The sequence below is a fragment of the Eleutherodactylus coqui genome, chromosome 1 (assembly GCF_035609145.1).
Source record: "Eleutherodactylus coqui strain aEleCoq1 chromosome 1, aEleCoq1.hap1, whole genome shotgun sequence".
Lineage (NCBI taxonomy): Eukaryota > Metazoa > Chordata > Amphibia > Anura > Eleutherodactylidae > Eleutherodactylus > Eleutherodactylus coqui.
Genome location: NC_089837.1, coordinates 323,832,228 through 323,848,291, shown reverse-complemented (window position 1 = coordinate 323,848,291; position 16,064 = coordinate 323,832,228). Strand labels below are relative to the sequence as shown.

The 16,064-nt window shown below is 45.9% G+C and overlaps 1 protein-coding gene across 3 annotated transcripts in view; it reads left to right on the top strand.

The window, feature by feature from the left end:
• Window positions 1–8,127, top strand: part of LOC136575386 (ultra-long-chain fatty acid omega-hydroxylase-like) — a 257,782-nt gene extending 249,655 nt beyond the window's left edge. For all 3 annotated transcript variants that reach the window (XM_066575081.1, XM_066575083.1, XM_066575082.1), the window contains exons 11-13: window positions 3,105–3,169; window positions 3,267–3,349; window positions 3,923–8,127. In XM_066575081.1, the coding sequence (XP_066431178.1) occupies window positions 3,105–3,169; window positions 3,267–3,349; window positions 3,923–4,094 (320 nt within the window). In that variant the 3' untranslated portion in view covers window positions 4,095–8,127. The remainder of the gene's footprint in view (window positions 1–3,104; window positions 3,170–3,266; window positions 3,350–3,922) is intronic.
• Window positions 8,128–16,064: the final 7,937 nt, after the last annotated feature.

The following is a 16,064-nucleotide window of genomic DNA, read 5'->3' as shown; positions in this document are numbered from 1 at the left end:
CCCTTCCCTCAAAATCATCCCTAGAATGATTTTGAGGGAATGTGTAAAAAATTTAAAAAAATATATACTCATTTCTCTGCCGCTGCCGGGGCTCAGGCTTGTCTAACCGCTTGTGCTCCTGAACTGCTCTGAAGTGCTTTCAGCAGGCAGGGATTTAAAATCCCCACCAGCTGTAAGGGCTGCCTCTGATTGGCTGAGTGCAGGGACCAATCACAGGCAGCACTCAGCTGTCATTTAATGGCTGTCATTCAAATCTAATTTGCAATGGGAGCTAAATAATTTTGATTGCAACTATTCACAGAATAGACAAGTGTCTGATCTGTGGGATCCATCTCCTGGGATGAAATGCCCTATTTTCAAGAAGACAGGGGTCCTGAGTTCCCTCCTAAAAATGTAGCTGCGGTCACGTTTCTGCACTTCTTTATTCATTTGTATGGGTGTGCTGGAGGTGGTTGAGTACTTTTTACTCAGCAGTTTCTTAGAGATGAATGAAACTTGCACGACCCCTTACGTTTTCATGATCGGGTGGGAGGGGGGGGGGAATTGTACCCCCTCCAATCAAGATCTTATCACCTAGAGTGGATATAAAATGTCTATTCACCCATGGTAAATTGTTTTTGTGTAGTGAGTACTCCGCTGCCATTATTTAAAGTGATTCTGATTTACCCAATATAAAAGTTCAGCTCTTTCAGTAGGATTTTTCTGACGTTTTTCTGAAGTTTAAATTTGGCACAACAGTGACATTACTAAGAGCTGAATGAAACTTGATTTTAAAAAAAGAAGAAAATTAGTCCTGCAGGAGGCCAAGAGGTCTACAGCAACATTAAAGGAGTTGCATGAATTCCTGGCAAGTACTGGCTGTATAGTGTATGTGACAACCATCTCCAATATTCTTCATCTGTCTAGACTGTGGGGTAGGGTGGCAAGATGGAAGCCTTGTCTCCCAAATAAAAAAAAAACTCCAAGCCCGGCTATGTTTTGCCAAAACCTACATCAAATGTGCCAAAAGAGAACATGTTCTGGTCTGATGAAACCAAAGTTGAACTTTCTGGCCAAAAATTCCAAAAGGTATGTTTGGTTCAAAGCTAACACTGTGTGCATCATCAAAAGAACACCATACCCACAGTGGAGATGGTGAAGGCAGCATTATGCTTTGGGGCTGTTTTTATGCTGCTGGATCTGGGGCTTTAGTCAGGGTGGGGATTATGAAAAGTTCTAAAATATCAGTCCATTTTGGAACAAAACCTTCAGGCCTCTGCTAAAAAGCTGAAGATGAAGAGGAATTTCACCTTTCAGCACGACAACAATCCAAAGCATACCAGCAAATCAGCAAAAAAATGGCTTCAACAGAAGAAGATCAATGTCTTATAATGGCCCAGCAAGAGCCCAGATCTGAATCCCATTGAAAATCTGTGTGATGACCTGAAGAGGGCGCTACACACAAACTGCCCTCACAATCTGACTCTGATTTTGAGTGCTTTTGCAACGAAGAGTGGGCAAAGATTGTCAAATCAAGATGTGCCATGCTGATAGATTCCTACCCAAATAGACTGAATGCTGTCATAAAGTCAAAGGTCACATTAACCAAGTATTAGTGTTATGGTGTGCTTATTTATGCAATCACATTTTTAAAGTTTTTATTTAGTTTTCTTTTTCATTTTCTACCCTAAATAATTTCAGTCTATAAAATTCCAGATTAACAGGGGTTTTGAACCAAAGAATCTTTTTAATCTGTAATCAACATTGCAGAAAATGGAAAATTAGATTTATGCCAATATTGTACAGTATTTGAATTATTATGCATACAGATTAGAGATGAGCGAGCACCAAAATGCTCGGGTGCTCGTTACTCGGGACGAACTTTTCGCGATGCTCGAGGGTTCGTTTCAAGTAATGAACCCCATTGAAGTCAATGGGCGACCCGAGCATTTTCATTTTTGTATATCGCCGATGCTCGCTAAGGTTTTCGTTTGTGAAAATCTGGGCAATTCAAGAAAGTGATGGGAACGACACAGCAACGGATAGGGCAGGCGAGGGGCTACATGTTGGGCTGCATCTCAAGTTCCCAGGTCCCACTATTAAGCCACAGTAGCGGCAAGAGTGGGCCCCCCCCCCCCCGCACTGTCAGCGTAAAGATCGTTCTCCTCTGCCAAAGCTGTAACAGCTGTGGCAGAGAAGAACGATGTTTGCCCATTGAATTTAATAGAGCCAGCAATACAGCAGGTTCCACTGAAAGCAATGGGCTGCCGGCGATCGTGGGATGGATTGTCGGGAAGGGCTTAAATATATAAGCCCTTCCCTGCAATTCATCCAGAAATGTGTAAAAATAAAAATATATACCGTATATACCGGCGTATAAGGCGACGGGGCGTATAAGACGACCCCCCAACTGTCACCTTATACGCCGGGAATACAGCGGAGCAAAGAATAAAAATCATTACTCACTTCACCGGGCGTTCTGCAGTGCTCCTGCAGGCTGTCGCTCCCTCCTGGTCCCCGGCAGAGCATTGCTTTCTGGACGCAGTGGTTGAAATCCCCGCCTCCAGAAACACACGTGCCTTCAGCCAATCACAGCCATTCAATGACATCATTGTCATTGGCTGTGATTGGCTGAAGGCACTTGTGTTTCTGGAGGCGGGGATTTAAAGCCCTTCTATAGAGAAGAGAACAGAAATCGCAGATCACACATAGGTGCGATCTGCGATTTCTATGGCCTAAGAAGGACCGTTGGGGTTCTTGAAGCCTAAAATCACTCCTAACACTCTCCCTATAGCAGCTTCGGCATCAACAACACTTTCCCTGAACTATGTCAGAATGCATCTGTGGCGAGCCGCGGGCGGGCAGATTTTAATACTCGGGTGACACCTAATCTCGCCAGCCACTCACTGCAGGGGGGTGGTATAGGGCTTGAACGTCGCAGGGGGAAGTTGTAATGCCTTCCCTGTCTTTCTATTGGCCAGAAAAGCGCGCAAATTTCTCATCATGAGTAACGAGCATCTCGAACACCCTAATACTCGAACGAGTATCAAGCTCGGACGAGTATGCTCGCTCATCTCTAATACAGATCTTTTTCTCCCTAACTTGACAATGCTTGTCTTAATCAGGTAACATCAGCCTCATAAGTATTTATGGAGCTCATCACAACCCCGCTGTTTGGCCAAATCCAAAGGTACAAATGTTTTTGATTTCTTTTAGATTTATATTTTTTACTGCCTCTAGTCAAAAGCATTTTCCCAAAAACACGAACTTTATTTATTTTTTTTTAGGTCTATGATCCATATCGATTTGATCCAGACTCAAACAAAGAGAGAGCCTCACATGCATTTGTACCATTCGCTGCAGGACCTAGGTAAAGTTAAAAATGTGTAATATATCTTAAATTCTAGCCATTTAAGATCTTTGCAGTATATCTTAAATGATTTCTATGTTTGTCACTCTTTTTCTCTATGTTCTCTATACATTCTTGTTGGTTTATAAGTCACCAGAAATTCTAAGCTACATTATCATTACCAATTAGTTTTCAAAGTCATCTTAAGCTCCTACCATATACATTTTCGTATGGGCTACTGCATGAGACATGGCTAATTTGCCAAGTATAACCTACAGATGTGCGTTAGAATATGCTCTCACAAGCTGATACAGTTTCTCAATCTATCCGTCACATAACCACAGTAGATGGACATTGGATTGCGTTGACTTATGAATGCAATATATTTCATTCTTGCAGCGGAGGTAAATCATGAAATACTCCCAACGCAGTAGATGCACAGTATGCTTATCAAATTTCATGCCACATTTACGAATGGATGCAGCTTCAAACAAGTATATTTAGAGTAAAATTATGATTGAATATCATGTAAAGTCCACATTCAGTTTTTTTTCCACATTTATTAATATAATATATATGTATTTTAATTTGCAGGAATTGTATTGGCCAAAACTTTGCAATGGCTGAAATGAAAGTGGTGCTTGCTCTTACACTTCTGAACTTCAAGGTGACCTTGGATCCCAATAAGTCAGTCCGCAGGCAGCCTCAGTTGATCTTAAGAGCAGAGGGTGGGCTGTGGCTTCAAGTGGAAGCTCTAAAACATTAAATATACAGCAGAAGATGGAAAGCTTTACAGTGGACTGTGAACAACAATTTTAACATTATATTCAACTAATTAAACTCTATTACTTGGAATCACCTGTCACCTTCACAAAGTGTTGGCAGACATATTGTAAGCAGAACTAGTATAAAACCATCTTCACACATCGCAGAATCACTGTATTCTGATTTTGCAGGAAATCTGCAGCGGCCAAATCCGCACCTAAATGGTGCAGAATTCAACACTTGTATTTCAAGGGTTGAATTCCGCAACATAAATAGGCATGCTGAGGATTTAGAATCTGAAGTGTTCTTTTTAAAAACACTGCTGATTCGTCGCAGATGTTTTCCACATCATGTAAGGCCTCCTGTGGACAGCCTGGTCGGATGCGAACCATTTCCCTGCACTGACCACTGTGGCTTACCTGCTCCCGCCGTCTCCCCACTCTGCTATGTGCCGGCTGCCGGCCAGACGGCACATGTGCAAAGAGGAGCCGGTGCGTCACTAGTGTGTTTCTGTGTGTTTCTGTGAGATCTAATGCAATCCTATGGCAGCGTGCACGAGCAGAAATTCTGCGGGAAATCTGCTACGGAATTTTTGCCCGTGCACATTTGGCCTAAAGGAGACTTCCGTCCACATGGCTTGTATGCAAACACTAGGATTCTGCTAGGATAAATTCCATAGGATTTTTAATACCTGTGTGAAGGTGGCCTAAAGTGAGTGCCACATGTGAAGGGTCTGCTTTTCTGTCCATGGACTGTGTCTGTATTGCAGCTCATCCCGGTTCTACAGTACAAGACATAGTACATCGATAGGGAAAGTGCTGTTCCTGGGTAAAAAAAAAACCTTTTTTTTTATATCTCCAACCCCCTTTTCTTTGTATGAAATTGTTTGTACCTGGCAGATTAAAAGACTGCATGTTGTTTGAGCCCACAAAGTTGATAAGTTCGGTGGAAAGGTGACATGTTCCCTATAAATGGTCATATTGTCAGTATAGTATATACAGTCCCTCTGTGAAAGTCTAGCCTCTGCTACATATTTGTGTTTTACGTCATATTATCTGATTTTACCAATTTTACATTTTTTATACTTTGCATGCCAGAAGAGTCCATACCACATCCAAAGTGATGTCACATTTCCCATTTTGTTATTATTAAGACTATTTTCAAATGTCGATAATAGAGACAGCTGGTATTCTACAGGAAAGGTTTCTATGTATGCAGACTTAGGCCCCCTGTCCACGGGCGTTGCGGTATCCCGCGGCGAATCTCCGTCGCGGGAGCCGCTGCCCGGGAGCAGGAGCCTGCAGATGGATCTCTGCAGGTCAGCCTATCTGACAGATAGGCTGACCGAGAAGAATCGCGGCAATTCACAGCATGCTGCAAATTGCTGGCTGCGAGCGCAGAATTGCAATGATTCTCCACTCATGGACAGGGAGCAGGCGCTTTCCACAGCAACACTATGGAATGCTTCAGACGGCGTGACTCGCCAGCGATTTACCTCCGGCGAAATGACGCCCGTGGACAGGGGGCCTTAAGATATTCATAGAAACCTAGGTAAAGTCTGTTTTGTACATTCATTAGTTATAGTAAGTTTATATCTAAAGCAACTATTAATAACATAATAATAATCTTTATTTGTATAGCACCAACTTATTCCACGGCGCTTTCAAAGCACAGGAAAACACACACTACGACATGAGGTATACAAATGGGATGGGAGTGATACAGGAGGTTCCAGGCGCAAGAGATGAAACAAGGGGGAGCACACAGAGTATAGCAAATTACATATGGTATTCATTTTTTTTTTGCAAACGGGGTGGGGATAATAGAGAAGGTACAGGGCCAGGAAATCTGTATGATAGGAAAGGAAGAAAATGTGGGAAGCCATAGGAGCGGGCAGGGGGACATGTTGTGGGGATTAGATCAAGAGATTTGGTATGCTTCTTTGAAGAGGTGCGTTTTTTTAAGGTGTGTCTGAAGTTCCATGCATCGGGGATTGTCTGGATGTTTTGGTGTAGAGCGTTCCAGAGGACCGGTGATGCTCTAGAAAGGTCCTGGAGGCAAGCATATGAGGTTTGTATTAGAGGGGTGTTTAGTCTGAGTGTGTTAGCGGATCGGAGTGTGCAAACTGGGTAATGTAGTGACAGGAGGGAATAGATATACGGTGGCGCTGTGCCATGGAGAGCTTTGTAGGTGAGGGTGATGAGTTTGAATTGTGTTCTGTAGCGGATGGGCAGCCAGTGCAGTGATTAGCATAATGCAGAGGTATCCGAGAAGCGACTGGATAGGAAGATGACTCTAGCTGCCACATTTAGTATGGATTGGAGAGGGGAGAATCTGTTGCGGGGATGGCCGGTGAGCATCGAGTTGCAGTAGTCGAGTTGGGAATGGATGAGGCGACAACGAGTGTCTTTAGTGTGTCTGTGGTGAGGAACGACCATATTTTAGCAATATTCCTAAGGTGCAGGTGGCATGTTCGGGCCAGAGATTGGATAAGGGGGAAAAAGAAGGAGTCAGAATCCAATGTGACCCGAAGATGTTGGGGGGAGGTCAGCTGGCAGAGGGTGGGAAGATAAGAAGGTCCCTTTTACAGAGGTTGAGTTTGAGAAGAAAGGGAGCATATGGTGTTAGAGACAGCGGACTGACAGTCTGTGATATTTTGGAGGAAAGGTGCTGTGATATCACGGGAAGACGTGTATAGCCGAGTCTTGGTAATTCAGTGGTGCCTGTGTATCCTCTTTTTCTGGAGTTCCCTTGCAGTGAACAGGTGAATGTGAATGTGGAGGTGGCAGGAGGTGTCTGGAGGGCTTCAGCCGGTTGGTGTGGTCTCAGAGCTGGAGAGTGGGGGTCAGCTCAGCTGATGGGTCGGGGTTGTGGAGCTGATGGGCCCTCCATATGTATATAGGTGTCACCAAACCATGTTGGCCATGTTAAAGTAAATTCTCCACTGTTCTCTTAAGAGAGAAGTAGCATCCGACACATTTGGCAGCTTCTTGCCTTCCCATCCTTCCTCCATAATTAAGCTAAGCTGAAAGTGTACCCTAATTCGGTAATAAAACTGGCAGAACTACATCTTCACCATCACATTATGCTGCTCTGTTCACAAAACAATTACATTGCATTCCTAAGGACAAATGGGTTTCTGATTGATGAGGAGTTGATTTCTGTTTATGTCACCTAAGTTTCAGATCAGTTATATATTGCCAAAAAAGACATGTTTCAAACCACTCACAAAAAGGGAAGTATGAACATTATTCAGCTGTAAATTTGGCACTATTCCATGATGTCAATTGGCAAGATATGTAAACAAAGTGAAACAAAGTATATGTGTTGGATAAAGTTAATACAATATAATTGAAATGATGCATGAGCCATTTCTGACATTACAAATAGGCCCACTCAAATTCACCATACAAAGATACCTCAGTTCTTGTTCAGCAACACACAGATATCACTGGAAATTCCCAAAACAAGAAGCAGAATAAAAAGCTTTTAATTTCTATGTTACATCTCGTGTCTGAAAATAATTTGGGCTGAATTTCCCCATTAAATGGAAACTTCAGTTACTGATTAACTTCCATCCTTTAGGTTTTGTGAAAGCTAATGAGATATTAATACATTATTAAAATGTAGTTATAGAAAATTCTGCTGCATTAAATACAAATACTAAAGAGCTATTAACCCTTTCCAATCCAATTTGTATCCTGGTTTTCCTAGGGGGCTTACTCTTTTTCTGCTGTTATTCAACTGCGCTAAATGCTGGTTAAAGCCAGTACTGCATGAGGTGACTCATTAGATAGGCTCCAACAGCAGAGAGGCTGGCAATATACAGTAAGAGAACCCCGATGGATATCTTCCAACATCGAAGCTGTACAGCCTTAAATCATAATGTCTTCAGAGGTCAGACAATGGATTGGAAAGGGTTAAAAAATATTAAATGTTTGATATATTATGCACAATGAATATGAATAAAAATGTGATTGTTATTGTTTTTTATCAAATCAGTAATGATGATAATAAAGTCCAATATAATGTAACCAGCTGTCTTTTAGTAGTCTTCACTATAAATTTCTGCACTCACGTGTTTGAAAAATTGTTTAAATAAGTTTAAATTAATTATTAGGGATGAGCGAGCATACTCATCTGAGCTTGATACTCGTTCGAGTATTAGGGTGTTCGAGATACTCGTTACTCGAGACGAGCACCACGCGATGTTCGAGTTACTTTCACTTTCATCTCTGAGAAATTTGCGCGCTTTTCTGGCCAATAGAAAGACATGGAAGGCATTACAACTTCCTCCTGTGATGTTCCAGCCCTATACCACCCCCCTGCAGTGAGTGGCTGGGGAGATCAGATGACACCCGAGTATTTAAATCTGCCCCGCCCGCGGCTCGCCACAGATGCATGCTGACATAGATCAGGGACAGTGCTGCTGATGCTGCTGCTGCTATAGGGAGTGTTAGGTGTTATTTTAGTCTTCAAGAACCCCAAGGGTCCTTCTTAGGGCCACATCTGACCGTGTGCAGTACTGTTGAGGCTGCTTTTAGCAGTGTTGCACAATTTATTTTTTTTTGTATATCGGGCGTGCAGACCATAGCGTCCTCAGTCTGCAGTCATTTTACTCAGTATAGGGGCAGTACTGGTGAGGCAGGGAAAGAGGTATACTGGCTATATAGGCAGTGGGCTTTTTCCCCAAAACTTCCAAAAAATACAATATTAGGCCTGCCTGTCACTGCCTTCAGTTTACTGCGTCTCTGCTGGGGGTAGTAGTTGTTGAATTAATACCCAGCCTTGCGCATAATTGTTGCTTGCCTCTGCAGTGCGTTACGTACGCGAAGTCAGCCTCCAACAGGGCAATCAAAATACAGTGCATATCACAGGCAGTGTGGTTGTTCCCACGAAGTTTAAAAATATACAAGATTTGGCCTGCCTGTCAGTGCCTTCCGTTTACAGCGTCTCTGCTGGGGGTAGTAGTTGGTGAATTAATACCCAGCCTTGCGCATAATTGTTTCCTGCCTCTGCTGTGCGTTCCGTACGCAAAGTCAGCCTTCAACAGGGAAATCGAAATACAGTGTATATCACAGGCAATGTGGTTGTTCCCACAAAGTTAAAAAATATACAAGATTTAGCCTGCCTGTCACTGCCTTCAGTTTACTGCATCTCTGCTGGGGGTAGTAGTTGTTGAATTAATACCCAGCCTTGCGCATAATTGTTGCCTACCTCTGCAGTGCATTACGTACGCGAAGTCAGCCTCCAACCACAGGCCAATAAGCGGCACATTTAATTACAGCGTTCTGTTCCTGCTCTACTCGTAATACACCATGCTGAGGGGTAGGGGAAGCCTAGAGGACGTGGACGGGGGCGAGGACGCGGAGGCCCAAGTCAGGGTGTGGGCACAGGCCGAGCTCCTGGTCCAGGTGTATCGCAGCCGACTGCTGCGGGATTAGGAGAGAGGGAAATTTCAGGGGTCCCCAGATTCATCTCACAATCTCCACGCGGTAGACCTTTATTAGAAAATGAGCAGCGTGAGCAGGTCCTGTCGTGGATGGCAGAAAGTGCATCCAGCAATCTATCGACCACCCAGTCTTCTACACCGTCCACAGCTGCAACTCTGAATCCTCTGGCTGCTGCTGCTCCTTCCTCCCAGCCTCCTCACTCCATGAAAATGACACATTCTGAGGAGCAGGCAGACTCCCAGGAACTGTTCTTGGGCCCCTGCCCAGATTGGGCAGCAATGGTTCCTCTCCCACCAGACGAGTTTATCGTGACCAATGCGCAACCTTTGGAAAGATCCCGGGGTCCGGGGGATGAGGCTGGGGACTTCAGGCAACTGTCTCAAGAGCTTTCAGTGGGTGCGGAGGACGATGACGATGAGACACAGTAGTCTATCAGTGAGGTAGTAGTAAGGGCAATAAGTCCGAGGGAGGAGCGCACAGAGGATTCGGAGGAAGAGCAGCTGGACGATGAGGTGACTGACCCCACCTGGTTTGCTAAGCCTACTGAGGACAGGTCTTCAGAGGGGGAGGCAAGTGCAGCAGGGCAGGTTGGAAGAGGCAGTGCGGTGGCCAGGGGTAGAGGCAGGGCCAGACCGAATAATACACCAACTGTTTCCCAAAGCGCCCCCTCGCGCCATGCCACCCTGCACCCCCTCGCGCCAAGATCAGCCGGGGAGCCACCACCACCAGCATGCGCAGGCATATGATGGCCAAGCACCCCCCAAGGTGGGACGAAGGCCGTTCACCGCCTCCAGTTTGCACCACTGACTCTCCCCCTGTAGCCCAACCTGCCACTGAGATCCAACCCACAGGCACGATCGTCTCCCGGGCCTGCACCCACACGCTCACCTCCGCTGTCCTCGGCCCCATCCAGCAATGTCTCTTAGCGCAGCGTCCAGCCGTCACTAGCGCAACTATTTGAGCACAAGCGCAAGTACGCCGCCACGCACCTGCACGCTCAAGCGTTAAACGTGCACATAGCCAAATTGATCAGCCTGGAGATGCTGCCGTATAGGCTTGTGGAAACGGAGGCTTTCAAAAACATGATGGCGGCGGCCCCGCGCTACTCGGTTCCCAGTCGCCACTACTTTTCCCGATGTGCCGTCCCAGCCCTGCACGACCACGTCTCCCGCAACATTGTACGCGCCCTCACCAACGCGGTTACTGGCGAGGTCCACTTAACAACGGACACGTGTACAAGCACAGGCGGGCAGGGCCACTATATCTCCCTGACGGCACATTGGGTGAATTTAGTGGAGGCTGGGACCGAGTCAGAGCCTGGGACCGCTCACGTCCTACCCACCCCCGAATTGCGGGCCCCAGCTCGGTGCTGGTATCTGCGGCTTCCCCTGCACTCATGGTACAGCAAGGTGTGTGGGGTTGGCCTACACTTTTGCTACATAAATGTAACTGGGGCCTTGTCTATACTGCAACTACTGAAATGTGAAAGAGACTGTTATCTCTCTAAACTGCTGCAACGGGAATGTTACTGTTGCCTGTCTTGACTGCTACTACTACTGAAATGGAACTAATACTGTGCTCCCCCTATACTGCTGCTTCGGAATTGTTACTGGGGCCTGTCTTAAGTGCTACTATTACTGAAATGGAACTAAGACTGCGCTCCCCCTATACTGCTGCTTCGGAATTGTTACTGGGGCCTTCTTGAGTGCTACTATTACTGAAATGGAACTAAGACTGCGCTCCCCCTATACTGCTGCTTCGGAATTGTTACTGGGGCCTGTCTGGACTGCTACTACTACTGAAATGGAACTAATACTGTTCTCCCCCTATAATGCTGCTAGTGATATGTTACTGGGGCCTGTCCCTAATGCTACCGCTGAAATGTTACTAATTCTGGGCTCTGCCTATACCGCTGCTAATGCTATGTCACTGGGGTGTGGAAGCGGAGGCTTCCCAAAGACATGATGGCGGCGAGGCCATTTCCCGCCAACACGGTTACTATTAAGGTGCATATAACCACGGACACGTGGTGCCTCAAAAACATCCTCCTCCTCCTCCAACAGTGAAAACATTCTTGGCAAAAACCTTTGCATTGGTCCGTCTGGTGGCAGTCTAAGAATTTCACCTTTAACGACACAACAAGAGAGCCCCCCCCACCCCACCATCCCCCCGCCACGGCCCACTTAATCCTGGCCACATTCCAAAAACCAACTAAATTAAACCGCGCTACTAGGTCTGCAGTCACCACCACAATCCCACCAACGCGGTTACTGTTAAGGTGCATACAACCACGGACATGTGGAGAGGACACGCAGTGCCTCAAAAACATCCCCCTCCTCCTCCAACAATGAAAACATTCTTGGCAAATACCTTTGCATTGGTCCGTCTGATGGCAGTCCAAGAATTTCACCTTTAACGACACAACAAGAGAGCCCCCCCACCATCCTCCCGCCACGGCCCACTTAATCCTGGCCACATTCCGAAAACCAACTAAATAAAACCGCGCTACTAGGTCCACAGTCGCCCCCACATTCCCACCAACGCGGTTACTGTTAAGGTGCATATAACCACGGAAACGTGGAGAGGACACGTAGTGCCTCAAAAACAACCCCCTCCTCCTCCAACAATGAAAACATTCTTGGCAAATACCTTTGCATTGGTCCGTCTGGTGGCAGTCTAAGAATTTCACCTTTAACGACACAACAAGAGAGCCCCCCCCACCATTCCCCCGCCACGGTCCACTTAATCCTGGCCACATTCCGAAAACCAACTAAATAAAACCGCGCTACTAGGTCCGCAGTCGCCACCACATTCCCACCAACGCGGTTACTGTTAAGGTACATATTACCAGTCTGACTGGGGCATGCACTGTGGGCCGAAGCCCACCTGTATTGTATCTGACGTTAGCTCTGCTGAGCAGGGCACTGCAATGGGATACATTTATGTACCGCCGGTGGGTTCCAGGGAGCCACCCATGCTTTGGGTCCACACGAACTTCACATTAGGGATTTGTACCTGCCTGTGTCTATGTATTAAAAACCCTGGTCAGACTGGGGGCATGCAGTGTGGGCCGAAGCCCACCTGCATTTAATCTGACGTTACCTCAGCTGTGGTGGGCAATGCAATGGGATATATTTATGTAACGCCGGTGGCTTCCTGGGACTCACCCATGCTGTCGGTCCACACGGAGTTGTACCTGCCTGTGTCTACTTATAAAGAACCGCGGTCGGACTGGGGCATGCAGTGTGGGCCAAAGCCCAGCTGTATTTAATCTGACATTAGCTCTACTATCCGGGGCACAGCGTTGGGACAAACTACAGGATCAATACAGCGCTAATGAGACGTGCACAGCTACGCTAGCATTGGAGTCCGCTGTAGGCACGCTATTGCTAAGGATTTGTGCAGAGGCCTATGTCCTGGGTGCAGTGAAAGTCCGCTTCCAGCCTAGGATTGTTGAATCTGTGGGCCGAGGCCTATGCCGTGGGCGCGGTGCAAGTCTGCCATGTTTGGCCGCTCAGATCAATTTTTGGTTCATGTCTTGGGTTTCCCAGGACCCACCTATGCTGTTGGTGCAAACTTAGTTCCCATTGCGGTGTTTGACCTGTCTGGCACAAAGGCACTGACTGACTTGGGTAGGGGGCAGAGCGCTGACGGCTTTCCCCTTGCAGTGTGGATTGAGCTATGCGACACCTTGACAGAATGAATAGTGTGTGGCACATAGGTTCCCCATTGCTATGCCCACGTTTGCAGCTCGTGACGGAGGTGGCACAGGATTGGAGTTCTCATTGCTTCTGTACAGCATTGTGGGCTATCGCCCCGCCCCTTTTAAAGAGGGTCACTGCCTGGCCCTGCCAACCCTCTGCAGTGTGTGCCTCCGGTTCCTCCTCATGGCAGACGCACTTATAAATAGACATGAGGGTGGCGTGGCATGAGGGCAGCTGAAGGCTGCGCAGGGACACTTTGGTGTGTGCTGTGGACACTGGGTCGTGCGGAGGGGGGGGGGGGGTTGGGCAGCATGTAACCCAGGAGAAGTGGCGGCGGAGTGTCATGCAGGCAGTGATTGCGCTTTGTTGGAGGTAGTGTGGTGCTTAGCTAAGGTATGCCTTGCTAATGAGGGTTTTTCAGAAGTAAAAATTGTTGGGGGGGGGGCACTCTTGCCGCTATTGTGGCTTAATAGTGGGACCTGGGAACTTGAGATGCAGCCCAACATATAGCCCCTCGCCTGCCCTATCCGTTTCTGTGTCGTTCCCATCACTTTCTTGAATTTCCCAGATTTTCACAAATGAAAACCTTAGCGAGCATTGGCGATATACAAAAATGCTCGAGTCGCCCATTGACTTCAATGGGGTTCGTTACTCGAAACGAACCCTCGAGCATCGCGGAACGTTCGACTCGAGTAACGAGCACCCGAGCATTTTGGTGCTCGCTCATCTCTAGTCATATACTTATGTCATTTCTTGGAAAACGTAACCTCACAACAAAGCATAAATATAAGATTGACTGCATATTTGTACACACCCTGCGCTGTACGGCTCTTTAATATTTCATCAGCAATAAAGTTCCTTTAAATCCTTTATTAGGTGTTCTAATAGTACCAAAAACTGGCAGCGGAAAATGTAATAGAAAAACTAAATTAAAGGGGTTGTCCCGCGCCGAAACAGGTTTTTTTTTTTTTCAACAGCCCCCCCGTTCGGCGCGAGACAACCCCGATGCAGGGGTTAAACAAGAAAACCGGACAGCGCTTACCTGAATCCCCGCGCTCCAGTGACTTCTTACTTACCTGCTGAAGATGGCCGCCGGGATCTTCTCCCTCGGTGGACCGCAGGGCTTCTGTGCGGTCCATTGCCGATTCCAGCCTCCTGATTGGCTGGAATCGGCACGTGACGGGGCAGAGCTACAAGGAGCTGCCCTCCGGCACGAGCGGCCCCATTGAGAAAAGAAGAAGACCCGGACTGCGCAGCGCGTCTAATCTGGCGATTAGACGCTGAAAATTAGACGGCTCCATGGAAACGGGGACGCTAGCAACAGAACAGGTAAGTGAAAAATTTCTGATAACTTCTGTATGGCTCATAATTAATGCACAGTGTACATTACAAAGTGCATTAATATGGCCATACAGAAGTGCATAGACCCACTTTGTTTCGCGGGACAACCCCTTTAAATTCCCAGGTGATCTAGAACCGAAACACTGGTGGATCCCCATCAGTCTTTGTACCGTAATATGAACATGCAGCCTGCCATCAGCAATGGTTCTATTAATGATCCCAGTGATGTGTCAATAGGGTAAGCTGTATGTCATAGCTGCTGGAATGTGAACAAAGTCCAATGAGGGAGACCACCAGACTATCAGCACTGGAACAGCAGGACACTTACCAGGTGATTACCGGTACAGTTTTTTTGGTGTTATTTTATTACATTTTCTGCTGCCAGTTTTCGATGTACTCTTGGAACATCCCTTTAAACATTGAAATATTTCAAGATTTTTCTTCATTGAGAAATGTTTTTATTTTTTAATAACCAACATTTAATAACATAGAATTTTCTTTTTTTTTTAAATAGTAATTTTTATTCATTTTACAACAAGAAACATAGACACAACATTGCTTATACAGAGATTTTCTAAGTGGTTCACACTCAATGATACGTAAACATGCGTTTTGCTTTTGAGTCCTTGTGGTTGTGTTCTAGTGAATCGAATATAGAGTATAAAGGATAGAGAAGGAAATATAAACAAATTCAAAACAACTTTTTTAACTCAAATTGCTGCCAAAATTTCCAGTTTTGATTAAACTTAGCAAGACAGTTATTGTTTTTTGCATAAATTTTCTCATAACAGTAATGGTCTGCAGTAGCATCTAGAAGATCTTTGATAGAGGGGGGGGATGTCACTCTCCACCTTTTTGCTATAATATTTTTTGCTGATAGAAGAAAGTGACATATCCACCACCTCTTTTTCGTCGGGATTATATCACAGTCTATAAGAAGGAGAGCAAGCTGAGGTAGACGGGGTAGGCGTATCCCTGAGATGGTCTGTATGGAATTAAAGACCTCCTCCCAGAAATTTCCAATCAGGGGACACTCCCAAAACAGGTGGAATAATGAGCCCTCACGGCCACAGTTCCTCCAGCATTTGTTGTCAAAATTAGGGAAGAATCTACTTAGTTTTGCGGGGGTATAATACCACCTGGATAGCACCTTATAATGGGTTTGAAGAATATTAGCAGATAGGGTGGCTTTGTTGGCCCAATCAAATGCTTTTGTCCATTGTAGGGTGGTTATTTTCTTTTTTAGGTCAAGCTCCCAGTTTAGTAGGTGTATTCTTTTTGGGTTATTTTTGTTACCTGAAGTGAGGTTGTAGAAAACTCTAGTGTGGGAAATGTGTGAATTTATGCATACAGAGCGTAGTTGTTCTAATTCCCTTGGGGGAGAGAAGCTAGTTAGGTTGGAGTTCTTTAACAGGGAGTAGATTTTTATGAAGGAGAAGGCTTCAGAGTCAAGCAACTTAAATTTATTTTGTA